Raw genomic sequence first — 25,647 nt, 5'->3', positions numbered from 1 at the left:
GCTGCACTCTGTCTGGGTGCTGGTGCTGAGTGGTGCTGGGCTCCAGCTGAGTGCTGGAGCTGCCCCAGCTCCCAGTCAGCGTACAGCACCCTGATGAACCACACTGTACCCATGCCATGGCACAGTTGCCGCGTGGTTGCTGTGGGGGGGCATCTTGACTGCTCTGCACTGCATGGGGGGGCTCTGCCACGAGCCCTCAGAGGCCCCGATTGCCACTGGCTGGTGAGTGCAGGGCTTTTTTTATTATTATTGTTTCTTTAAAGTGCTGGGAGTCTGGAGCCGGGCAGGGGATGGGGCTGGGCAGAGTAGCCATAAGGGCTTTTCCCATGGCTCCTCTGGTTGTACCTGCCTCTGCCCCGGCAGGGGGTGCCATGGGAGCTATGCCCTGCTGCCACTTGCCCAGCTGCTGTGGCAGGGCACAGAGGCACAACCGGGCAGCAGAAGGGCATAGCCCCTGCTCCACATCAGTACTGGGAGTGGAGACACTACTGTGCCGCTGCTTGCCAGCTGGCGCAGGGGATGCAGGATGTGGGCATGGGGTCTCTGCTCTGCTGCTGCTTGCCCTCTTCTGCCTGGAGCGAGTCACACCTACATCCTGCTCCCTGCCCCCTCCCTTCCCACCCCAGCTGGGCAAGCAGCAGCAGGGCATAGCCCCCGCTCCCAATGCTGCCGTGCCCAGGTCCTGTGCTCGCATCCTGCCCCCTTCCCAGAGTAACACATCCCCTGCTCTGCCTGGGCAGCTTGTCTTCAGCCCAAATTCCTCCCTCCCCCACGGCCCTTCCCTTCCCTCCCCCAACCCCAACAGACTTAACAGCTTAGTTTAGTTTATGGCCAAATCTTTTCCAAAGCTTTTTTTAATCGATTCAGATGCTTCAAATCAATTCAGAGCTTTTAATTGGTCTCCCGATTCAATTTGGATTCAGAGGTTTGGTCCCCGAATTGAGCTGAATCTCCTCTGAATCGAATCGGCTACCGAAGCTTTGCACAGCTCTACTGGGCAGCGTGACATAATGCCACCTTATCTCCTGTTATGGAAATGTGCTACATGTCTTTTAATTTCCCAGCCTGTGTGTCTACTTGCTGCTTGCCTGTCACATGGTGGGCCTTGAGGAAACTTTCAAAACCAGGGTTTTAGAAATCAGTTAACCCTTGCCATTGCCCCAGACCATTATTTTAATGCATGTATACTTTACCTACAAGTCAGTTCCCAAAAGCAAACCCAAACTTCTAAATACCGTTTTCTAGCCATCAGTGTTCTGTTCAGCATTTGGAAGTGGATGGATTCTTTTTGCTCTGATGCTAAGGTGAGCTATCACTTGATCAGAATCAGTCAGTGTTATTGTTCTGTTGGGCAAGCCTATCAGAGGCCCACAGATTGTCAGGGACCTCCAGCATTACTGAGTCCAGTTCCCTGCTGTGCTGGATAACTAAGTCCTACAACCCATTTCATAAACTGATCAACCTGCATCTTAAAACCAGTTGGGCTTTGGGAGACTGTTCCACACACTTGCTCCCCTGGGTTGGGGCGGGGGAAGTGGATAAAGAGTTTTGCCAAGGCCAGTTCACCCCCATGTGTTCTGATGCTTTAGGTAGACCAGTTCTTTGTATATGCTGTATTTGTAGACAGCAGTCATAACCCCTTTCAGTCCCTGCTTCTGGGCTCACTCCTAGAAGAGTAGAGAGAGAAAACCTGTTCCCTTGTTTCACAGTTGAATTTCATGTTTCTGTGACATCAGTCCTCATGGTTGTTCATTTTCTCCTGCACAGTACCCCTGTCCGCTTACTAATTAATGCTTTCTTCTAATTTTATATCTTTGATTTTATCAGTGTGCTCCCACTTTCAGTGTCTAAATCACTACTCAAACTGTGAGACCAGATTAGTTCCAAGGCCAGTCCTTGAGGAACTCCGTTTGTAACAAAGCACTGCCCTTTCACTATACTCTTGTCTCCTGTATAGCCAGCTTCTTTATCCACCTTAAAGTTTTTCTACTTATCCCCGTTATCTCCAGTCTAAACAATCATCTCTTGAATGGCAGCGTACAAGGTGAAGCCTGAGGAAGGGTACTGTGATATCTAAAATCTTGCTTATGTCCATCCCAGTGATTCCCAGCCAGGGTGCCACAGGATTGTTTCAAGGATGCCATAGTGCAACACAATGTTATCACTGTTAGTTGTGTGAACATGATTCACAAAATAAACTCAGAGATTTCAAATAGGAATTCATAGTGGTAAAAGCATTCTGACCTGTTGTGGTGCTTCTGAGTTCTTTGCAACACTAAAAACGGTTCTATTATTTTTCTGTAGTCAAAAAATAAGTCAAAACTACGAGCTGGTATTTTATGCAGGGTGCCTAAAGTCTAAGGAGGGGCACCTTGAGTCTAAAGAGGTTGAGAACCACAGGTCTACCCCAGCCATTCAGTTGGTCCAATAAAAGACATCACCTACAAGAGTTCTTATAACTTACAAGATGTCATTTGACTGTTCATTAGGATGGCAGAAGTACTGATCACATAGCATGTGATCTTATTCCTGACCCCATGACATTTGCTCTGTAGGTCTTTAGTTGCAATTGCTCTTTCTCAGCTGGAACTTTCCATGGAGTGGATTAACTAATTCCTATAAGACTTGCTAGGGTATCTGGTAGCATTCACTGTGTGACTATTCATTTGTTTGTCTGCTGCAGAAAGGAAAGCATCCTTGAGAGTCTGCAGAGGCAGTTAAATTCATAGGTCTGCACAGGAGAGCTTGTTAAGCTTAATAATGAAAGAACATTTCTTTGAACTGGTAGATGGGAGTTCTCATTTGGGGATCCTATATGCATTTTTCAAACTTGCTTTTGACAGCTGCTTGATCTTATTTTGAGACAGTTGCACAGTTGAGCATGAGCTGTAGCCATTTAAAATCTCTCTTACCATAGTGTGTTTTTGTGAGTGTCTGAATATTGCAAAGGAGTTGATAAGCAGTCTGACAATACAGCTATACTGCAGCAAGGGATTAGGATTTGCTTCATTTCTTTCCCAAAGGACCTAAGAGCTTCACCCTTTCTGCTTTGAAGAGCTTTAAAGCTCTGATGCAAGAGACTCTGAGTGGAGAGCAGTTTATTTACTGTGTCTGCTGGCCAGGCTGGGTCGGGGAGGGGACTGTGGTGCTTCGTGTCCTTTGATGAGGGCCTAAGGCATGGTGATTCCAGTAGTTCTGCTCTCAGGGCCCTGTACTGGCTCTTTCAAGCATAATATGCAGTTATCCCCTCAAACTCGCTCTGCACTGAAAGGGGAGGCATTTTATGCACAACCCAAATGACAAGGATTTATTCTTCTTCCTTGTATCAGCTACATCATTGGTAAAGGAACATTTCTGAAGTACACGCACCAAAGTTTACTTTATAAAAACATATGAGCCCTTGGCACATGACAGACCTCATTGTCCTGATTGCTCAAAGGGCTTATTTTAAGCACTGGTTAAGTTTCCCAGCCCCTGTTGTGAGGCAGGGTCAGGATTATTCTTCCCTGCATACAGGCAGGCTCAGTTAGGAACAAAGAGATGGCATGGACTTGGCTAAGGTCCCTGGAAGGCCCATGGCAGAGCTGATGAGTGCACTCTTCTCCTGCCTCTCATTCCAGTGCAGCAGCCAGTGAAGCACAGCTTTACTTAGATATGCTGTTGAGCATATTCCAGTCCTTTATGCCTGTGATTTTAATTTTTCCTGCAGCTTCCTTGAGATGATGGAAGCCCGAAGTCGAGGGCACGCATCCCCTCTGGCAACGAATGGACAGAGCCCTTCCTCTGGCTCCCAGTCACCCATAGTACCTCCAAGTTCCACATCAACTGGCAGTTCCAGTCCGGGGACCCCTCAGCAGCCACTGTCTCAGCAGCCACCCCCCAACCCAGCAGTATCCCCTGAGCCCCCATCATCTTTTTCACCAGTGCCTGCACCAGAGAATCAGCCACCACACGTACCACCCCCAGCCACAGCGTCCCCAGCACTTCCAGTTGCAGCCCCACCACAGAAGCGTAGTATCATCTCCCGCCTCTTTGGGACTTCTCCAGCATCAGAGGCTTCTCCTCCCCAACCAGGTAAGTGCTGATGCAGAGAGTGAATGGATTTTTCTGGTAAAGCAGAGCTTAGGTAGCCCTGCATTTTTAAAGCCTCTTCTTTGTTGTCCATATTTCTCTGCTCTTCTAAATAGTGAGCAGGCTGTTCTTGTGTCGTAAGAATACCAGCATTTACTTGCTCAGTACAAATCCAAAGAGAGCAGTGCAGTTGCTCTGTTCTGTCCCCAACCTGCCCATCCTCTTTGATTTGCTTTTTGACTGCTGGAGGGGGTGGTGCTAGCCTGGGAAAGGGATTCTTTCCTGTCAGCAGTGATGGCTGTGATACTGGACTTCTAGCCTGGCAGGGGTGAGGTGCAAAGTGCTCCTGGGGAGAGCAATAAAAGTAGCTGTCAACTCCAAGCAGAAAAATGGATGTGTCACTTGCATAACAATGAAAATAGCAAGAGAAGCTGCTGCAGCCATTGCCTGTATGGCAGTCTGGCAGCTGCTAAAGAATTTTGTGTTTTAACAAGCAGCAGTGCAGTGTTGATGTTTAGAACATGATCACTCAGCCAGAAATTTGAAGTGGTCACATTTCAGGGTTGGGGTGGCCTTGCATTTGATTTCCCTCTGGGAAACGTTCTGTAGGAGAGCTGGCCTTTGCAGAGTGCAGGCCAAATTTCCTTTAGCACTAGCAATTGATGGAGCAGTCATGCAAGGGTTCCTAAGAACCAGTGTCAAAGTTCCAGCATAGAGTCATATAGGGCTTGTTCAGTGCTTTTGCTTCTCCTGAGCTAGACCTTAATTTGCTTGTCACATTCACTTTGCCTACAAAGCTGACTGGTGCTGCTGCCGCCTCGAAATTATTAGCTTGACATGGGTTTGAATCACTCTTTACAAATACCTTCTCCTTCAAACTGTCATTCAAAGGGATTTGTAAAGCTATCAGGACTCCTACAAAAAGAAAGAGGGAGGTTTTTAAAATGCACAGTCAATTTTAGGTACAAAATACTTTTCAGTGTTAATTGTGTACCCTACCTTCTGTCTTTTGGGTCTCTTATCAGTTGTAACAAAGATCCACCCATTTTGGTTCTTCTAGTTTTTCTTGACATCCAAATTTGGGAATGGAGAAAAGAGAGACAGCTTGAAGCTCTTTATCTACACGAATCTCTTTGTCCAAACAAAACAAAACAAAAAAACGGTCAAAGATGTAGTAAGTGGGGAGTACAAATGGGAGTGTAAATTGTGACCAGACTGTTTCACAATTTCCAGTGCAGATTAAATCCTTCAGTCTGAAAGCAGAGGGGCAATGGATTTGCTACCAAAAAATATGTTGGACTCAGAAAAAACAAATACATTATCCACTCCTAGGAACCTTTTTTCTCTCTCTGCTGTACAGTAATATTCAGTGTTTTTTGTCGGGTCAGTAATTTTTCTCAGTTCTCCATCTTTGCTCCCCCCTCCCCATGACCCAAAATACCCTGATTCATTAGAAGTACAGAGAAAGTTTGCCCTTACTAGAAAAGGTCCATTGGGGCTGGACAACACTATTATTATAACTAAAGAATATGTCAGTGGTAATATTTAGATTTATGTCCCACCCTATCCAGACATGTTCAGGACATCTAGCAATAAATGAAACAACTCACAACTAAGAAACAATAGCAAACTCCCCAAACAACATCACAAAGCTTGTAAACTCCATTCCACCCACCCCTACAATGCGAAATACTGGAAACCGAAGAATGTCACTCCCAACATCCCACTCTTCTGTGTTCCTGACATTAAATCTCCCTCCTGGATTCATAAGAGAACTAATGTATAAATAGTTGTAGAAACAGAACTTGGAACAAGGCCTTCTATTTTGTGTTGACAATCTAAAAAGCAGAATAAGACCTGGGGATGAATAAACAGGGCTACAGAAGACAAGGGAACAGTAATGGGATGTCTTTGATTATTTGTTTGTACAGTTCATAGATATAAAAAGCCAATTGGCTCCAAAGCCAGCTTGCAGCCTGTAATCAGCTAACTATACCTGTTCTAGCACTGATTGGTATTAAAGCCCAAACTGACCAATCAGGCTAGTTCAATGTGTTGTAAACCAGGAGTGGCCAAAATGTAGCTCATGGCTTCCTTCCTGCAAAGCTGTGCTTGGCGCATCTTGCTCAGACCCTTGAGCTGGTATACAGCTCAAGTCTATGGAGGCAGTACTTGTGTGGTCATTAGCTGTGTCTGGACTTGGCAGTGCCTCTGTGTGTGTTAAAGGAACACCCAGTTTGAGGTGCAGCTGAAAGGATAAGTGCTGTGCCACACCTGGTGTGGTCATGTGTGTTGTGTACATCCAGTACACTCCAGTGTCAAGAAACCTGATCATTTGTTCCATCTACAGATGCTGCTGCCACTGCTGCTCCCCCTCCTGAAGTCCCTGTGAAAGTGCAGAGTGTGGAGGACTTTGTTCCTGATGACAGCCTAGACCACAGCTTCCTGGAGGACCCAACCCCTCAGAAAGACAAGAGAAAGGCTCAAGCTAAAGACCGTAATGATAGCGAAAGGCAAGGAGTGTCAGAAGTGGAAGACAGTGGGTTGGAAGTAGCACCTGAAAGTGCAGCCAGTGTGACTAAGGGAGCATCTCTGATTTCCTTAGGCTCCGGGTCACACAAATCACTGTGCAGAATGAGAACTAACAGGGGGCTTGCTGAGCTTCCTGTGTGTATAGCAATAATGACTTACAAACTGGGCTGTAGAGGGTGAGGGAAATGACTCATTATAGACTCCAGGATGAACATAGGCCGCCAATGTGGGGACACAGTCAGGAAGACTAACCGCACCTTGTCATGCATTCACAGATTCATCACGAGCAGGTCCAAGGAGGTGATCTGCCTCCTCTGTATGACATTGGTCATGCCACAGTTTGAGTACTGTGTCCAGTTATGTACACCGCACTTCAGAAGGGATGTGGACAACATGGAGAGGGTCCAGAGGAGGGCCACTCGCATGATCAGGGGGCAGCAGGGCAGGCCCTATGAGGAGAGGCTATGGGACCTGAACCTGTTCAGCCTCCACAAGAGAAGGCTGAGAGGGGATCTGGTGGCTGTCTGTAAACTGGCCAAGGGAGACCAGCAGGAAATGGGAGAGTCCCTGTTCCCTCGAACACTACTGGGAGTAACAAGGAATTACAGCCATAAGTTGACAGAGTAGATTCAGGCTAGATTTTAGGAGGCACTACTTCATGGTCAGGGTGGCTAGGATCTGGAACCAACTTCCAAGGGAAGTGGTGCTTGCTTCTACCCTGGGGGATCTTCAAAAGGAGGCTAGATAGACACCTTGCCAGGGTCGTTTGACCTCAGCACTCTTTCCTATCCATGGCAGGGGGTCGGACTTGATGATCTGCTCAGGTCCTTTCCGACCCTGCCAACTACAAAACTGTGATATCAGACTAGATTTTCACCATCAGATCTGACATTAAAATTTAAGAAAAACATTCATAAAGATGCAAGCAGGTATAGATTTTACTAAGGAGTGATCCACAGAGGGCCTTTTTCTGCTGTTGGAATGGCTGTAGAGGCCTGATGTTTTTAAGGTGGTTTGTGTTAATTATTTTTTATTTGTTTGTTTATTTAAAACATGAAAAAAATGCTACATCAAGTTAGGCCAGTATCTGTTGGGATGGTTTCAGGGCTGATCATCCTGGTTTTTTTTTTTGGTTTTTAAAGAAAACACATACACAGACAAGTGCAAGGTACTGCATCTAGGGAAAAGGAACCAGCAACACGCCTATAGGGTGGGAAACACCCTTCTTAGCAACATTGTGGCAGAAAGGGATCTTAGAGTCATTGTTGACTCCAGGATGAACATCAGCCACCAATGTGAGGAAGCGGTCAGTAAGGCTAACCGCACCTTGTTGTGCATCTTCAGATGCATCACAGTCAGGTCCAGGGAGGTGATCCTTCCCCTCTATGCGGTGCTGGTCAGGCCACAGTTGGAGTACTGCGTCCAGTTCTGGGCACCGCACTTCAAGAGGGATGTGGCTAGCATTGAGAGGGTCCAGAGGAGGGCCACTTGCATGGTCACGGGGCAGAGGGGCAGGCCCTATGAAGACAAGCTAAAGTACCTGAACCTATTAAGCCTCCACAAGAGAAGGCTAAGAGGGCATCTGGCAGCCATTGACAAACTCGCCAGGGGGAATTGGTGGGAACTGGGGGAGGTTCTGTTCCCGTGGGCACCACCTAGGATTACTAGGAATAATGGCCACAATTGTTAGAAGGTTCAGGCTGGACATTAGGAGACATTACTTTACAGTTAGGGCTGCCAGGCTCTGGAATGGGCTGCCAAGTGAGGTGGTGCTCTCTCCTACCTTGGGAGTCTTCAAGAGGAGGCTGGACAGATATTTGGCTGGAGTGATATGACCCCAACATCTGTTCCTGCCTGGGGCAGGGTGTCAGACCTGATGATATGTTTAGGTCCCTTCCAATCCTAAGCACTATGATACATGTTTTTCCTCCAAAACACTAGTCAGTCTTTGTGGCTGCTTCCCAGCCAGTTCTTCAGACCCAAGAACCATGGGTGGATCATAGATCAGTCTGAAGGCTGCTGAGCTGCACAAGTCTCACTCGAGTCTGTAGATGGTGAACACATTACAGCCTAGCATAATTCTTCCAAGATTTATGGTGTCACATATCTGCAGCTGTGACTGCGCATCTGGATTGATGGTGGTCTCTTTCAAGCTTTGAGTGTGCAGTAGAGAGAAATCATGGAATCTCTTCCCTGACTGGCTCATTAGAAATTCAGTATATTTACTACTTCCTGACCTGCCCTGTCTGATGCACTATGCTTTAGTTTATTTGAAGACTATTAGAGAAGCTAAGCAGGCTCTGAGTAGGTGTTGCTATTTCCTCATTGCCTGAAGCATCTGGTTCAAGTCCATCCATGGGTTACAGGTCTGTATTTGAATTCAATTCAGTATTAACCTGTAATTTGTATTGTGGGTCTGTTTTCATCACCTCACTAGACCTTGATCTTGCTCACAACCAATTAGCTTTCCCTGTCCTTAAATCTGTCTAACTTTGAACTCATTCCCTAATGTCTTTGTGGCATGTTCTATTTCAGGAGAGCCATCCAGCTGTGTTAAAAAAAACAAATGAGGGGAACTGAGGACATGCTTTCCCTGGAGGTGGTGGTTGAGGGCAGGGGGACTTCCTTTGCCAGCATGTTCTCACACATGCTCCTCTCTCACAGTACATGTGGTTTCCCCCCTGCTTGCTTCAGCTGTTTCCCCTCTGTTTGTTTGGCTCCTACATTAACGTGGCAGTAGGAATGTGTTGGCTCCCGATAGAAAAAGGAATGTTGTCAATGCAGGAGATGGAGCTCGTTGATTACTTTTGATCTTAAAATGTTGAAAGCCGGATGCTCTGGGTTTGAAACAAGGCTTTATTGCTGATGATGGCACTGCTCATCTATGCCACCACAGTTTAGCATGAGGAACCTCCCCCCACCTGCTCCTTGGTTTGCCTCTCAGACCACACACCTCTAAAAGAGCAGTCATTACCTGATGGAGGATGCCCACCCCAGGGATCATGGTTCTGTGCTAATGCAGGCTTGGCAGCTTGTCAAGTACTGTGGAGGTTGGTGCAGTGTGCTGATTTATTTTTCCCTCGTGCTCTGAGTCCCTTCCAGATGGAATCAGGGCCACAAGCTGATACTCATTTTGCATTGTCAGACCTCATTTGTATTGCAGCTCTGATTTTTTATTTATCTATTTGTTTGTTTGTCTTTCCTTACGTATATTCAGCTTATTGCTTTTCTGTTAAACTGCAGCTAGCTGACTTGTGTGGAAGCTGGAGTGGGAGGCAGCTTCATTATTCATGGCATATAAAGATGACCCATTTCTTATGTGTGTACATACACGTGCTTTCTATTCAGGCTTGGGATGTTGTAAAGAACTGCAAGTCTAGTGCGTGTGCTGATTTGCGAGGACAGTTGCACTGATGGTAGCGGGTATCTGTAGTTGCCCGAGTGATGCAACATTCAAAACAGTGATCTACAAGTCCCTGCACCTGGGAATGTGGTGATAGCATCTGGAAATGTGGTACCAGTAGCATTTTAAGCTAAAGTTGCCTTTATAGAGCAACTTCAATTTTTTTAAGCCATGCCTTCATTTTCTTCAATGTGGTTCAAGAAGAAAGCCATTCAAGTTCTTAATCAGCCCCCCAAACCTCTTAACAAGAAACCCTGCAACCCTTGTGATGTATTGGCATGTGAACCTGTTCTGTAAGCTTAGCAGTGATGTATTCTGCCCTATTGCTTGAAGATCAGACTAGTGAAGGAGAGAATGGAAGGTGATTTGGTTCTTAGGTCTGGAGTAGCAGCCTGCAAAACCTAAGAAGAGGACATTCTCAGTGCTTAGACACTTTATTAAAAAAAAAGAGGAGCAATAAAGAGAGTCCAGGCCAGCCTGCCCTGGTATGAACTTGTCATTGCAGTGTGGTGCCTTGAAGGCGGAAGGGATTTTTCAGGTTTAGGAGGCCTGTGAAAGGACTCCCAGGGAAGGAGCATGGCATAAAACATAAATTTGGCATAATAATATAGTCACATGTTCTAACTATAATGCAAAGGTTGAAAAAAGCTGCGTGCATATTGGCAGAGGCACGGAGTCCTGAGATAAAATTAACTCGTGAACAAAAATCGTGCGGAGTCTGGGTGAGAGGAAAATGGAATTAGTAAAGCAGCCTTCAGTCTTTTGAACTTTTGTTCCCTCAGCAACCGTGCTTGGCAGAGCTGGCCAGTGTCAAGCTTTGCATTGACCAGAGAATCCATGATACTAGATGCTTTTCTGTACAGAGGGTGAGGGACCACAGTGAAGTCATAGCATCTTACTTTTGAGCTTCTGAAGTCTTATCTGTAACTTGCTTTGAATATCTTTTTTTTTTTTTTATTTACATGCAAATGAGATGGGTTTGTGTAATCTGTGGAGAGTCAGTTAAAGAAAGGTGACTGCTATGTGTGGGTTGGATGCCAGCATAATAAATTCATTTATCAAGGAGGAAATGAGTTCCTCTGAATAGAAAGTATCTAGTGGCTAAAGGAACCAGGATGAGGAAAGGTGGTACAAAAGCTCCCAAGCTTGAATTGCCAGATAAAGTTATATTCCTGACAAGAGCATTAAAATTACAAGCCCTAGGGAAATCAAGATGAGAATTCTCCATTTGTAATTCAGCAGTGAAACTCCCTACCAAAATGTCTGGAAGCATACCCATGCTAAGTCTAAGGTATGCTACAGGTTCTTACGTTATAAATAGTGTGTTCTTAGGTTAATTTGATTGTGGGGCCTCTAAGGATGGATATGGTTTCTGGATTGTTGCCTGCTTCAGGGGACTTTTTAGAAAATAAATAACCTGAAGAAGCTGATAGCTAAAGGTAAGTTCCTGCAGCTGCAACAATGCTGAGTACATTTTAATCCCAGGACATGAAGATCTGGGGAAGCAGTTCCTGTTGTTTAATTGACTAATTTGTGTATGGCATCCTGGAAATGTTTCCTTAAAGTCCTCATTGCAACAGAAGCGTGCTTTGTAGCAGGGAAGCCTGACCTTTTCTGACAGTGGTACCGATTTCTCCATCTAAAACTTTGTTGTAACAGCTACTGCCTCCCCTGGCACTTGATTTGTGTCGAGCCCCACACTTTCTTCATGTGCAGCTGAAGCTGGGTCACAGATTAGAGCAGAGGTGTAGGAATGCAGTGTGGGCCTGGACTGGCCATGCATGCCACATGCAGCACAAGCCCTAGGCTGGCATGATACAGACCATGCCAGACAGGCTTCATGTGCCACATGTAGTGCATGGACTGGGGTCAGTTCATGCTGCATGCAGCAGGCAGCATTGCAGGCCAGATGATATAGGTCCACTGGGCTTGAGTGCATGCAGTCAAGTAAGAGACTGCCAACTGCTCACCAGGATCAAAAAAACAAAACATAACCCTTAATTAAGTTATGGAGGGAATCCTGGAACACACAGTATGTTGGCCTATAGCAGCAATACCAAGGCTGCATTCTAGGATTTGGGAGCATACTTTTGTGAACGCATTCTGCAGAAACTGTATCTAATCCTTGTCTGTATTGCAGTGATGGGGAGGCACTTGGAGGGAACCCTATGGTGGCTGGTTTCCAAGATGATCTGGATCTAGATGACAGGATGCCCAGCAGACCACCGCAGGCCAAAGAGCTTGTACCAAGCAAAAATATCACCCTGTCAAGTGAGGAGGAGGAGGAGGAGGAGGCGGCAAACTCTAAGGTCATCATCATGGCTGACGAAGATATTGACATGGAACGCGAGAAAAAATGGTAGAGTGCCTCTAGCGACTAAAGTATGGAGTTAGGAATTGACCTCTTGGTCCTATTCTTCCTCAGCCACGGCTTGCTACTTAATCTCAAGCAGGTCCGCTGGGGCTCATCTAGAATGCCCCTTGTATTTAGGGAGAAGGACACTCTTAAGCATGCCCTGCCAATGTATGCCCACACACCAAACCCAGGATTGCAGCTGTGAAGCTGCACCAGGGGATGGTTGCTCTCAAATACACTGGAGACAAGGGTCTTGAGCCTCGTAGTATAGGGAGTGAAAGGCATTTGCAGAACCCTTCCCTGGGGAAGGATGCCCTTAGAATACCACGCAAGTTGCATGGAATGTGACCTGCAGTCATATAAATAATGCAGCAAGGCTTAGCACATAAATAACTGTGGTGATCTCAAGTATCAGCATCCTTAAGGACCAGCCGGCTATCTGGCAGCATTTGTCTTATTGCCAGGAAGATTTCCAGTGTCAAGTGCTTTGTGTAAAACCTGTAGAGTTGCATTACTATTTAGATGTAGGTTACAGGTCAAGAGACATGGATCAGCTAACTAGTTAATTTCCAGGAAGTCACTTTGCTTTGCTACTGCTATGTTGAAGACAAAGCAGAGGAGACATGGACAATATAGAAAAGAGATGGGGATTTCCTAGCTTTCCCCAAACACTTGCATAGCTGAGGGATATCAGAAAGATCCATCTTTTTCCTCTTCTTTGGTTCACTAGGCTCTGGGGTGTTGCTAGCAAAGAAACTTCAGGGAAGAGTACCAAGTTATCCTTTCCATCAGTGCAAAAAGGCTGTTGACAACTTGTCATTTTTATTTTTTAAAGGTCTTCCAGAAATTCTTTGAAACCACAGCATGAAGCAGCTTCCACCAAAGCACCGGATTCAAAGCCTCCAGGCACTTTACCTCCACGTTCTGGGTCTGACAAAAATGGAGGCAGTAAGCTCACCACTGCTCTGCCTGCCCCTGTTGCAGCTGCTCCTACACCTATCGCATCAGCTCAGGGCCAAAAGACCACTTCCCAAAACAAGGGGTCCACTCCCAAACAAAAAGGGGTCAAAGAAGAAAAGCCTGAGGAGTCTGACAGTGATCACGAAGGACCAATAGCCACCCAAATGCTTTCATTCGTTATGGACGACCCAGACTTCGAGAGTGAGGAGTCCGACAGTCAGAAGAAGAAAACGGTAAATAGCCAGTAGTGAGCTGCTCGCTGATTACATCTAGGTTCAGCTAGCAGCGTTGGGACATCCCAGTGATGAGAGGTCATGTCTGATCTTTCCATATTCCAGTAACAACAAGATGAGTGCCAGACAGTCTGAAGAGCAGTATGCACTTGAAAGTCATTAGTGCCCTTTGGACTGTTGAATCTGGATGGCTGCTTGCACTGTAGTTGTGGTTTTAAGGTCATGGCGTTACTAAAAATAACCTGGATAGCCCTGAGTTCAATTCAAGCAGCCACGTGCAATGTATATCTTAAAAATACTGGGGATTTTCCATCCTGAGCATTGAGTAGAGAAGTGAGCACACGTAATAGGTTAGAAATAAACATTGCCAAATAAAGTAAATCAGCTGTGCCAGGCTGAAACCCACATTGCCCTTTGTCCCACCCGTTGATGCTGTGGGACAATGGGCAACATGTTCTCCCTGGGTTTGAGGGGCCTGGTTCTGCACACCCCTGGAATTCCAGTGCAGAATCAGACCCCTCAAGGTCTGGGAGTGCCTGCTCGGCTTTCTCCACTTATAGAGAGACTCCCCTGGGTTCTCTGGGGCACATCTCCATAAACAGGGAAAGTTGGTGTATTCCTGTCTTGAGGCATGCCCTGAATTTTCCCAGGGCTCCTCTCTGTAAGTAAGGAAATCTGGGCGGGTGCTCCAGGGGCTTGATGGGCTCAATCTCTTGTGTGGGAATTCCCAGGTTGTGTAGGATCAGGTCCCTTGAGCCCCTGGAGACTTGCCTGCTGGAGCTAGCTGGAGAGTGCAGGCAGCAACCAGCTGTGCCCACACTCTCCCACCACAAAGCAAATATATGTCTGCTGCTAAATAGTAGCACAGATTAACCCCATCTTAGTTGCAGTGACAGATTTTCAAGATTTGTGGCATGAAAAGGGTCATGGTCATCTGTTTGCATGGTCTTTGGGCTGCCATAAAAATTTTTATGGAAGCACAAAGGCAATGAAATGCAATGTCTGTTTCTACCCAGTTTTCTATTGGCAAGTGAAGGATTGAAAGGGCATGCTATGAATGTTTGATGCCTACTTTTTCCTTTGTGGGGTAAAGCCATGAAGTGCTATTATAGAAGGATCTCAACATCCAGCTTAAATCAGGGTAGTTGTAACCTGCTCGGGGCATTCCATAACGTGGGCAGCACCTGCTTAACATAGAAGACAGAACTGCCCCCAGCAGAAGACTGCCTAGATGAAGCAGTGTAAGAGTGTGGTCTGAACTCTCAGTATGTTGCTGTTCTGGCCTTTACCTGAGCCAGCTGTGGGCATCTCAGCCTTAGATAACCCCCTTTTGAGTAGGACCATCTGTATAGAAATAGATGACCATGATTTGCAAGAAAGTCTCCGTGCCTGAAGCTCAGTAGTACATGTTCCCAGTGTCTAAGGTGGTTACTATTGAGCGCCCTTGGGGAGTGGGTTCTGACATGCTCATTTCACTCTATGATCCCACAGGAGTAATTACTACCCCAGTGTGTCTCTCCCTTTTTGCCCAGGTGTTGGTTTTAATCAGGTAACTTTCCATTTTTCAATATTGTCAGTGCTTGCTGCGCCCAGCATTTTAATGTGAAAACAAAGTCTTTCTGAACAGGGTTATGCCTCCTTGTACATGATTACTGACAGCAGGATTTACTGGTAAGCGCTGCATTGCAGCAGTGTCAGGGAGATGCCCTTCTGCATAAAAATGCTTTTCCAGTGAAATAAGTATTGGCTCAGTTGAGCAGTGCAAAGCAGTGTGCCTTTCATTAAGAGGCACAAGGCTGCCCAGGAGGCTGGAAACGCAGGTCAGCTGAATAGACATGGAGCTTAGGCTACTCCTGAGACTATTGTATAGGAAAGAACTTAGTTGCTTGAGGATCAGCTGGCAAGCATGGCAAGGGCTTTGTCAAGCTGAGAGGGAGCATGGCAGAGGGGCTTATTCCAGCAACACAAAATGCTTCTCCAGGACTGTGCATTGCCTTCGTGTTGCTTCAAGCCCATTTGACTCCAGATCGGCACATAGCATGGAATTTGTGGTGCTGCCAGTTAAGGAAAATAGGTGTTCAGCCCATTGTATGTGAAGTCCTAATCTACAGTCCATCCCCCCCCCCCCCCCCCTCCAATAAAGCATTTTATATCACTGTTCCAATCCAGTAGTGCCTAGACACTTTCATTTAGTATGAATTAAGTGAACCTGCATTTAGGATCAAACATGTGACAACAGCTTCTCAGTAATAACAGCTCAGTTTTTCTACCCTCCCCTCACTTTGAAAGACTGGTGCTTGATGTGCCTGCTATTCCTTGCCTCTAGGATGAGTTCCCAGTCCGAGAAGATCTCTCAGATATCTCTGATGAAGATGCCTCATTGGCAAGACCCCCACAGCCTGTGAAGCCTGCAATCCACTCATTTAAATTGAAGAATGACTCGGACTTGTTCGGCTTGGGCTTGGAAGAAACTGGTACAAAGGAGAGCAGTGATGAAAGTAAGCTGTTAAGGCCATATGCTGGGTTTGTTCCTCTTACTAATGTTTGTCAAACCGTTGGGTTTTTTGCCACCTGAAATAGTTTGGGGTTAAGAAAAATGGTTTGCACAACATAAAGCATCCCCAGCATCACCCAAAACCTTGTGTGAGTTTTGCTTAAAATAGTAACGTTAATGTTTTTTCTTTTACCCCAATAGGGAGAGAAGAGAGGGAGGAGTGCAGGTGGTGGGGGATCAGCAGCTGTATTATTTCTGTCCCAGGTTACAGCAGGAGCCTGCATTTCACAAGCGTGTTCCTATGACATCTCCTGCCTAGTTTTGCACTTCCAAGAATTGTGTTCATTGCTGTAGCACCCAAGCACTGACAGGTTTGGAGAGGTTCAGACAAACTGTTTGTAGGCCACAAAGCCTTTGAGGGCTCCATCTATGGTTGAATACTGCTTTTTTGGGAGGTGTGTAGGTGGAGCTGTTGGACTGCCGTGATCTAAGTATTCTTTCTGTTTCCTGAGGGGAGCTCTCCATGTTACACAGAGAAGTTTCCAGTTTGATTGGCATTACTGAAAAGCTGCTTCCTACAGATCTGCCCCTGCAGTCACCTGGAAAGATAGGAAAGTAAAGACTTCAGGGGAGGAAATTCTGTAAGAAGCACAGAAGGGATTTGACATTGATTAGATGTTCTAAAAGTATGACTGAGATGTCAAGGACCATCCTAACTCCTTCACCCTGTCGCCTTCAGTTTCTGAGCAGCACAACTTGAAATAACTGGCTAGAAATTGTGCTGCGGGGCCCAAATCAATAATTCACTTTTAATTTAGTGTGTGGCTATTAATCCTGCGGGGGTTTTCCTGTCCCTACCTTCTGAGAGAAAGCTAAAAAACATATTCTAGCATTTGGTCAGAGAGTAACATTGCCAGCAGTCACATTGTGAGGTGGCTGACCCTTTCAGCTGATCAGTAAAAAATATAGCTAAAATATGTGGCCTTCAGAAACCAACTTCTGAAATGCAGAGTAGTCAGGAAAATCTGCATGTGGATGGACAAATTCAGATTCTTCTGTTTAAAGAAGGTTCTTGGAACCAATAAAAGATCAGCCATCAAATTGATGGCACAGTCAGCAATTGTTAAAGTATCCTACAAATGTTTAGGCAGTTATTAAATTTGAGAGTCTTGATACAATAGAAATAGTCACTAGGGCTGTACGAGGCTTTGGATCTGGAGAAGCTTCGGATGCCTCAGGGTCCGAAGCAGCACATCCGGGTCGAAGCACTGGCCTTGTTAGGCTTCCCAAAGCAGTTCGGAGCTTCCAAAGAGCTTCGGAGCCTCCTCGGAGATTTGGCCATAGGGTCTAATGGGGAAACAATAAAATATCTGTAACTTTGTTTTTTTGTCCAATTTGGATGAAATTTTCAGGGGTGGTAGACTCTGCAGAGAGGAAGAAACCTGCCAAGTTTCAAGAAGATCGGTGTGGGGGCAACTGTACCTCAAATTCTTGAAAGCAAAACTCCTGTCACGTCTATGTGTTCCAACCCAGGGGGGTCAAAACAGCAGGGCTGGTAGCTCTTACTGAGGCCACAAAGCCTGCCAAGTTTCAAGGAGATTGGTGCAGGGTTTTGGGGGGAAACCTGGTCCGGAGCTCTGGATTGGATTGCAGCCATCCAAAATGGCCGAATCCAAAGCTGGATTGGATCGCTGCCGACTCGCACAGGCCTAATAGTCACTGTAATAACAGTGGCTCAGGATCAAAGTCTCCTGCATATCATTTTTTTCAATAAATTGTTTCAGCAATATAGACCATTATCCCCTGAGGATGTTCTAATCTGCTAGCACTGACTCTTAAACACTAACTCCAGGTTGTTATATGTACTAATCAGATCACACTTGGGCATTAATTCCAGTTGTCAAAGATGCCTGCTCCTGTTAAGCAGCAGTGAGGTGTCGAACTCCTTTAAGTCAAACCTGCAATTTGCCACCTCATCATGACGTTTAATTTACATTCTAATGGTGGCTATAAATATTTTGCTTGTCTCAGATCAGGTTTGTCAAACTTGTCTTGTGCCCAAACCACAGGTGGCCTTGTGGGCTGGATCCAGCCCAGGGTATGAGGAAGCAGCAATGGCAGCTTCAGATCCAATCTGGAGCACATGGCAGTGCCAGCCCCTGCCCTGTGCCAGAGCTACTGCTGCCGTGTGCCCTTTGCCACAGCGGGGACTCTAGCTCCAGCACTGGGCTTACAGCTGGGGTGGAAGAGGAGTGTAGGGCTGCAGCAGTGGCAATGAACAAAGCAGCTAGAGAGCAACTGGGCTGTGTCAGCCCTTGTTTGCCCTCATGCCACTGGTTGCCGTGTCCATCAGAAGAGGGCCTTAGATCCTGTGGCGGGCCACTCTTTTCCACCTGCCTCCCTTTCCTCAATGTCTGAGGGTCCATCAGTAGTCCACTAAGCTGCTTCAAGCAGCTCCACAGGCAGTATGTCCAACACCCCTGATTTAGATGAACAACTTGCAGGTGTGTGGCTTTCCTGTTCTGAAGGAAGTGTATAGAAACAGCCTTTGAAGCTGCTTGGAGTTCCCTGATCCTTTTCACCATTGTGTTTTAGTCTGGGTATGATGCAGAGACTATGCTGGTTTTGTAGGTTGGCAGTCTTACTAATGGAGAAATGAGGTCAAGTCCCATAACCTGGAAGGTCTGTCAACGGCTTTATTGGTTACTTAGGAGGTAGGTGGGCAGAGCTGCTCTTCTGTGACTTGAGTCCCATCACCAGAGAGTGGGGCTTTAAGACTGGGCAGGTGAAAAAGGGCACTTGCCGTGTGGTCCCATTCTGTCATCACTTGTTCAGGATATCTGTGATCTGTAGGGGGAGGTAATGAAATAGTTTGGACTGTAGTGCTATTGATAGGCAGGTCAACCTAACCCTGTTTCTTCAGACAGAACCAGATCTTCTTTCTGTAGTTTTCTTTCTTCCTCCATGCCCCCCTCTCAGGGGTGTGGATGAGTGAGAACCTGAAGCTTTGCATAGAGCATGTATAAGAGATTGGCAAGAGTGGGGGAAAATACTCTGGAGGTAGCAGGTTTGGTGCCTGCCCATATTATTGAAGGATAAGCCTAGTCTTAGTTGTCAGCTGCAGCTTCTGTGTTCTCTTGGAGTTAAACTATTTCTAGGCATAGAACAATTACCCCTAAGTGTTGGCCAGAAAACTGTGATCTTTCCTCTTTAGTGCAGATGTTGATGCCACACTCTGGCCCCTTGAGCCTGCTTCATGAAGATATTCCAAATATATCTTATGTAGGCTGCCCTGGAAGACCTTTTAGACGCTTCAGCTATGCAGAAAGGGCTGCCTGCCTGCTTGGCAGTGCTGGTTGTAGAAGTCTTGTCGCATTTGCATCTGTACTACTTTCCAGTTCTTTTCCTCATGCAATTCAGAGGGTTGCTTCTGCTATCTGGTTTTCTAAGTTTTGGGTTCTGTCTATCTTGGAGATTTCAGCTCCCATGCTCAGGCAGAAGCAGTAAAGCTCCACTCTGAAATCAGCTGCCTGTTTGGTTTTCCACAGCCCCAGGTTGACCTGTAGGCCAAGTAGCATGACTCATCTGATGACTGAGTCTCACTGGAGGACTAGCAATATGAAGTGTGAATGTTTAAGTGACCCAGGTCCACAGGCATTGTGGTTTATAGTTGAAATGTGCCTGCCGACTTAGCAGTGCGTGTGTTTGGATAGCTGTAAAACCAGAATCGGATACATGTCTCTAAGTCATACCAAAATTTCTGGTTAAGGAGTTAGTTCTTTGGGCTGTTCTCTTTGGTGTTGAAATTGAAGATCTTCCCAGCATCAGCACTGGTGCAGTCTCTCCTTATCACTAGGAGACCAAGGCTGACTAGTGGAAAATGCATTCACTATGTCATTTTACTGGAGAAAACAAACAATATTTCCCTTTTTTTGTTTGAACAGATAAAGAGAAGCAATCTTCCAAGGAGAAAAAGAAGAAGAAAAAGAAGACTAAAGAGGTAGAGCTTCATTCCCCACTGTAAATTCTACCAGCACAGTTTCTGCTTATCACTCAGAAAAGCTGCAGGGTCTTGTGGCTGTCTTTCTTAAAGCCTGGATTTTCCTCCAGGCATTGAGGCTGTCTATTTGGGGGCTGAGGGGAGGGGGGGTATTTTAATTAGAGCAGCTCTGAGACCTCCTCTAATTTAAAAGTGCCTTCAGTGTCATGTGTATTCAGTATCCCATGCTTCAGAATGGCAGTGGGGGAGCTTTAACCACCAGTTTGAGGTGCAGGGATGCTGAATAGCAGGCATTGGAGGAGCCCCTGTTCCCCCGAGCACTACCAGGAGTGACAAGAAATAACGGTCACAAGCTGGCAGAGGGTACATTTAGGCTAGATATCAGGAGGCACTACTTCACTGTCAGGGTGGCTAGGATCTGGAGCCAACTTCCAAGAGAAGTGGTGCTGGCTCCTACCCTGGGGGTTTTTAAAAGGAGGCTGGATGAATACCTTGCTGGGTTGTTTGACCCCAGTACTTTTTCCTGCCACGGCAGGGGGTTGGACTTGATGATCTGCTCAGGTCCTTTCCGACCCTACCAACTATAAAACTGTGAATAGACATGATGCAGAGGCTGCTGCAACGTGTTAATTAGCACACTCCAGCAAACTCAATTAATCAAGTCTGCTTCAATGCGTGTCCTAAAAGAGCAAAGCATTTTTAACTTGGAGGGCCAGAGAGATTGGCAGTCCCTCAGGACTCCAGACCATTAGCTCCTTCACAGTTTAAAAGCAAACTTTGAGAAATATCAAGTTTAAAAGATAAAATCAAAAAATGCAGTGTGCAGTCTATTATAACACTGGGTTATAAAGTACAGCACAGGCATATTGGATGGAAAACATGCTATTTAGCAAAATTGATGTCGTCAATGGTGTGTCCAAGAAAGAATAAATCCTTTGAGCTTAACAAGAGAGCAGCAGTTGGTTTGTTACCTAAGAGCAGTGCTTCTAAACTTGGATATTGTGACTAGCCCTCTTAACCCAACAGGAGGCTGCTTGCATGCATCATGCATGGCTTTGTATCCTTCTGGTCTATGACTGCAGAATGGCCTTGTGTTCCTAACCTCCTATTCCTTGCTATTGGGCTTTATTCGTTTAGTAAAATTCCCACCAACTCTAGGTTTTGTTTATAGGGGCAAGGAAAATGCATGGTCAGTAACTAGCTGATACTGTTAGAAAGAAGCTTGTCTTGTTGTTTTGCAGGAAGAGGAGAAGTCCGTGAAGAAGAAAAACAAACACAAGAAGAGCAAGGAGAAGGAGGAGAGCAAAGATGAAAAGAAGAAGAAAAAGAAGAAAAGCAAGGAGAAAAACAATGAGCTAGATGAACTGGAGGCCTTTTTGGGAGGTGGAGCTAGCACCAGCAAGCAGCAAGGGGGTGGGGACTATGAGGAGCTGTAGGCTTGTCATGCGTGCAGTCGGCGGACTCTTCTCTCAGTGGCTATCACCTTCTCTTCTGAGCCACACCAGGACAGGGGCAGATGTAGAAAGCTTTGGCCAATTGTGGTCAGTTCTAGCGGAGCAGAAGTGGCAGAAGGAAAGCTTTACATCTGCGTACGCTGTTCTGGGGCAGTCGCTGCTTGGAAAGTACACGCAGTCATGGCAGACTTGTGTAAGGTGACTGGTTGAGGTATGGCAGTGTGGCAAGAGGTGTTACCATCCCCACATCTGGTGCTTAGCCCTCTTTTTTTTTTCTCCAGAGAATCCAGGCTGGGGGTGGGGAGGTGAAGGCGAGAGGACCTACTTCTGACTCCCCCCAGCATATTCCACTGCTGCACACCTGACATTCTTGTCTGAATAAATGAATGCAGCAAACCATGCCGCATGAAAGCATCGCACTCTCACCTTGTGACTAATCAAGTCTCTTAACTTTTTATCCTTCCTATTTTTTTAATGACAAAGCTGGTGTTGGCCTTTGCCCCGTCAGGCAATTGACAAGCTTTAAATTGAGCAGACACCATTATTGTACAGCTTGTAATGCAGCAGCCACAGGGCCAGAAACAAGAGAGAGTGGAATCCTTCTGGAAGGGATGTTTCTGCGCAGCAGCTTCATGAACTCTCACTGGTGCTGCTGTTGAAATCCATGCAAGCCACATTGATTTCCATGGCCCCAGTGTCTTTGACACTACACGTAAGCTGCTATGCAGTTTGGGAAGACAATGCAAAGCTATCTTTAAAAAGAGAAACAAAACAAAATGCTTTTCCTGATATCCCACCCTGGCCTTGAATTTGCATACACTAGAACTCCAGCCCTACAGTACCTCTCAGGGACATGACTACTGGATAGTAAAGAAGAAAGCCAGAGCTTCAAAATGGTTTACAGAAAAGTGTTAGCATGGCAAGGCATTCACGTCTCAGGCATTTTACACTCGTGCTGTAAGATGGCTGCCTCCCCCCATTGAGTGAGGAAACCATTGAGGCTGGGGACAGTGTCCCTCCTTCAGTCGAGTTCTGCAGACACCAAAAGCCAGGTTTACCAGGCTGAGCCTCCCAGCAGTTGGTGGCCCCTTCCTTGCCCAGAGGACAGAACCTCCTTGTTACATGAATTTTCAGTGGCTTTTATTTTGGGCTTAGGAACTCAGAGCTGTGTACCAAGGCATGTTCAGCAGCATGGGTCATAGATGGTTATCAATACCATTGGCCTACTATCCTTGCCTGCCCGTGCAGCCCCTGTGTTTTTAAGAAGCCAGTTAGTACGCCTGCCCTGCTAACTGTGTTCTTGTCTCCCCCCAAGGCCCATCCTAGTAAAGCATTTCCACATTTTTATGTATGCATTCTTTTGATGCTTGTAGGTTGGTTTCTCCCCTCTCCCCTCTTTGAGTTATGAAATGTGGATTGTGAAATCCAAACTGCGCTTTCCATCTACTTTCCCATGAAGCAAGATGGTGCTTTGGATCCATCCTCTACTTCAGAGTTGCCTTGAACAGCAAACAGTTGCTCCATTTTATTCCTTTCCTTCCCTCCCCGCCCCTCGCCCCTGGAATGCACTTGTGATGGTTTATATGTACAACAAACCAGGGTCTTGCTGCATGAGCAGAATTATTGTTTCCACTCCGTTTTCTGTTCAAGGCATTTTTGTTTCATGTGACACTTTTAGGGAATTTGCATGGGACATGTCAACCTTCACCTGCTGGGGAGGAAAAATCTCATCCCAATGCAAAACAGTTCACAGCCTCTTCTCCATCCAAAAAGGAATCAAGATGTTGGAGCTACAGCTGGCCACCTTCTTGAAAGTGTTTCTGTTCTGTAAAGATTTTGGGTCATGTTCCATTTTGCATTGGAAAACCTGGTGCACTCCATTCTGACTATAAAGCTCTCTGGTGTACAATTGCCTCTGTACATTTTCTTATCCATGATAAACTCCTGCCTATTAGAGCTGAGACTGCATGGCCTCCCAAGACTGGTGTGCCATGGGTGGGGGGTTAGTAACTCTGTCCCTCCCTGATCACTCTAACTATGGCATTTTCTTAAAGGGGCCACCAGGTCAAAAGTTGGTTTTAAAAAATCCTCCTTGCATGTGTGTGCTAAACACATGAGATTATTAAACCTGCAAATTTAAACTCTGCCTCTTTAGCAGTTCTGCGGTTTGTTCAGACACTGCATTTCTCTCAGCTGGGATGATGCCAATAAACAAATTGGCTCCTTTATAAACAGTTCCTAAGGGATTTTACTTGCACACTAATACACAAAGCTGTACTTTTGTACATCGAAAAAAATTCTGGGGCTTTTCTTTTGTCTCGGTGACGGTTTTCCTAATCTAAGTATTAACCAAATCTAACCTGCCAGTGGTCCTTTTTATTTTCCTTACATCCAGGGTCTCAGCCCAAAATGTGGTGTCAACACTGGGAGGGTTAAAACAAGAAAAAGGAATTGGGAGTCATCACCAGGGATCTGTGTTTTCTATTCGCCATATAAAATGTGGTTAAACTCAGATTTTTCTCAGTTTGAGAAAAACCTGGATCTTCTCAGGTTGAAAGAAAAAAATGGGGAAGCGGTGGGTTTCCTCTTGCAGGCTGACAGTTCCAGCCTGCGAGGGCTGGGGAAAGCGGGAGAAGGGCGATCAGCAGGGGGTACCGTTGCAAGTACACATGCCTGGAAGCCTGGAAAGCAGCTCGCCACCGGTATGTCTGGTGGGTGGTGGGGGGAATTGAGAACCTCATAGGGTGGGAGGGAGTTGGACAGGGCTGGGGGTGCTGCTGCCCAGCTGGGATGGTATGTGGGGCTTGTGGCTCAGGGTCAGGATGCACAGTCACAGGGCCCAGGTGGGAAGCAGGATGTCTGGGGCGGGGGGGGATGTTGGGCTGGCTTCCCACTGCTGTATGCATTCCTAGGGAGGGACATGGGGCATGTACCCCTCAGATTTGTGCATGGGATGGAGGTGGGCTGCCCTGCTACCCTTCCCCTCGGGGCCTCTGCAGCCCAGTGAGCAGGACCTGACAGGGCTGGGCAGATAGGCTTGTTTCCACTGCTGGGAGGTCCCCACTGCTCTGGTGAGGTATCCGTTGCTCACCCAGCGCAGTGTGGATGGTGCTGAATTGTCTCCCTGGCAGGTGCGGTGGTCAGTGGGTGCAGACCCTGGCTCCATGGCTGTAGCAACTGGGGGTCTGTTCCAGTAGGGCTGGGTGGAGCAGGGGACTGTGGGTGAGGAGTGGGGGGCAATGGCATGGGTAGGGCACCAGCATATCCAGGCTGCTCAGCACCCCAAAGTAACAGAGGCGAGACGGCCACAACTGAACCCTGGGGCAGGGGGAGCTCTGTTCTCCATGATAAAAAAACCCAAAATCAATTGCCAAAATTTATATGCATTTAGAATTTATTTTATTATAATGATTGGGGCACTGATAGGCTTCCAAATTGCTTTAAAATTGTAAATGCATCAGTAAAATATTGTTCAACTGATACCCATATATATATTAGTGGCATTTTAATCATGAAAAAATGCTGATTTGGGGGGTTTTAATCAAGAGAATTTGTGATTATTTTTTTTAATAAAAGAATTTGCTATTTTTGAACAGAAAACCAGAATCCCTGTCATCACATTCCTAAAGGTTCCTTTAAAAAGAGAGGTGTTAGCAACCTCTCCTCCTTTTGAAGTAGCTTTGACTGCCAGGCTTTAACAGATAAAGCACTGGTCTAGGACACCAGAGGGTTCAGTTCTCCCTGCTGCAGATCTGTGATTTTGGCAAGTTAATCTCTTGGAGTCTTGTTTCCCCTCTTGACTGCGGGGATGATAATCCCTGTCACATCATGGTGGTGAAGATACTTTTTGAGCACGTCAGGCATTCATGATGCTGCGGTGATGCGGCTGTAGAACCACCTGGATACGTGTGAAGATTCGTGTGTTGTGTTCTTGCCTTGGCAGCGAAGCCAGAGAACTCCCACCATGGAGCTGGGAAAGGGGTGAGGAGGAGGTGGAGGGCGACTTCTAATATCAAAAACAGCACAGGAACCTATACTGACCCAGAGGACAGCAGCTGGCTCCTGACGAACATAACCCTTTATTATGAACTCTATGTATGTAAGTCAGAGCTAATAAAATCAATGATTTAAAAAAAAAAAAAAA

The 25,647-nt window shown here is 46.3% G+C and overlaps 1 protein-coding gene across 1 annotated transcript in view; it reads left to right on the top strand.

The window, feature by feature from the left end:
- RABL6 (RAB, member RAS oncogene family-like 6) overlaps nt 1-23,412 on the top strand; it is a 45,754-nt gene extending 22,342 nt beyond the window's left edge. The window contains exons 6-12 of the mRNA XM_019540501.1: nt 3,710-4,074; nt 6,422-6,584; nt 12,147-12,365; nt 13,198-13,555; nt 15,882-16,053; nt 19,994-20,049; nt 21,291-23,412. Of these exons, the coding sequence (XP_019396046.1) occupies nt 3,710-4,074; nt 6,422-6,584; nt 12,147-12,365; nt 13,198-13,555; nt 15,882-16,053; nt 19,994-20,049; nt 21,291-21,485 (1,528 nt within the window). The 3' untranslated portion in view covers nt 21,486-23,412. The remainder of the gene's footprint in view (nt 1-3,709; nt 4,075-6,421; nt 6,585-12,146; nt 12,366-13,197; nt 13,556-15,881; nt 16,054-19,993; nt 20,050-21,290) is intronic.
- Nucleotides 23,413-25,647: the final 2,235 nt, after the last annotated feature.

This window comes from Crocodylus porosus, unplaced genomic scaffold, assembly GCF_001723895.1.
Source record: "Crocodylus porosus isolate Cpor-Errol unplaced genomic scaffold, CroPor_comp1, whole genome shotgun sequence".
Lineage (NCBI taxonomy): Eukaryota > Metazoa > Chordata > Crocodylia > Crocodylidae > Crocodylus > Crocodylus porosus.
The sequence above is the reverse complement of the archived record's forward strand: the minus strand, read 5'-3'. Positions and strand labels throughout refer to the sequence as shown.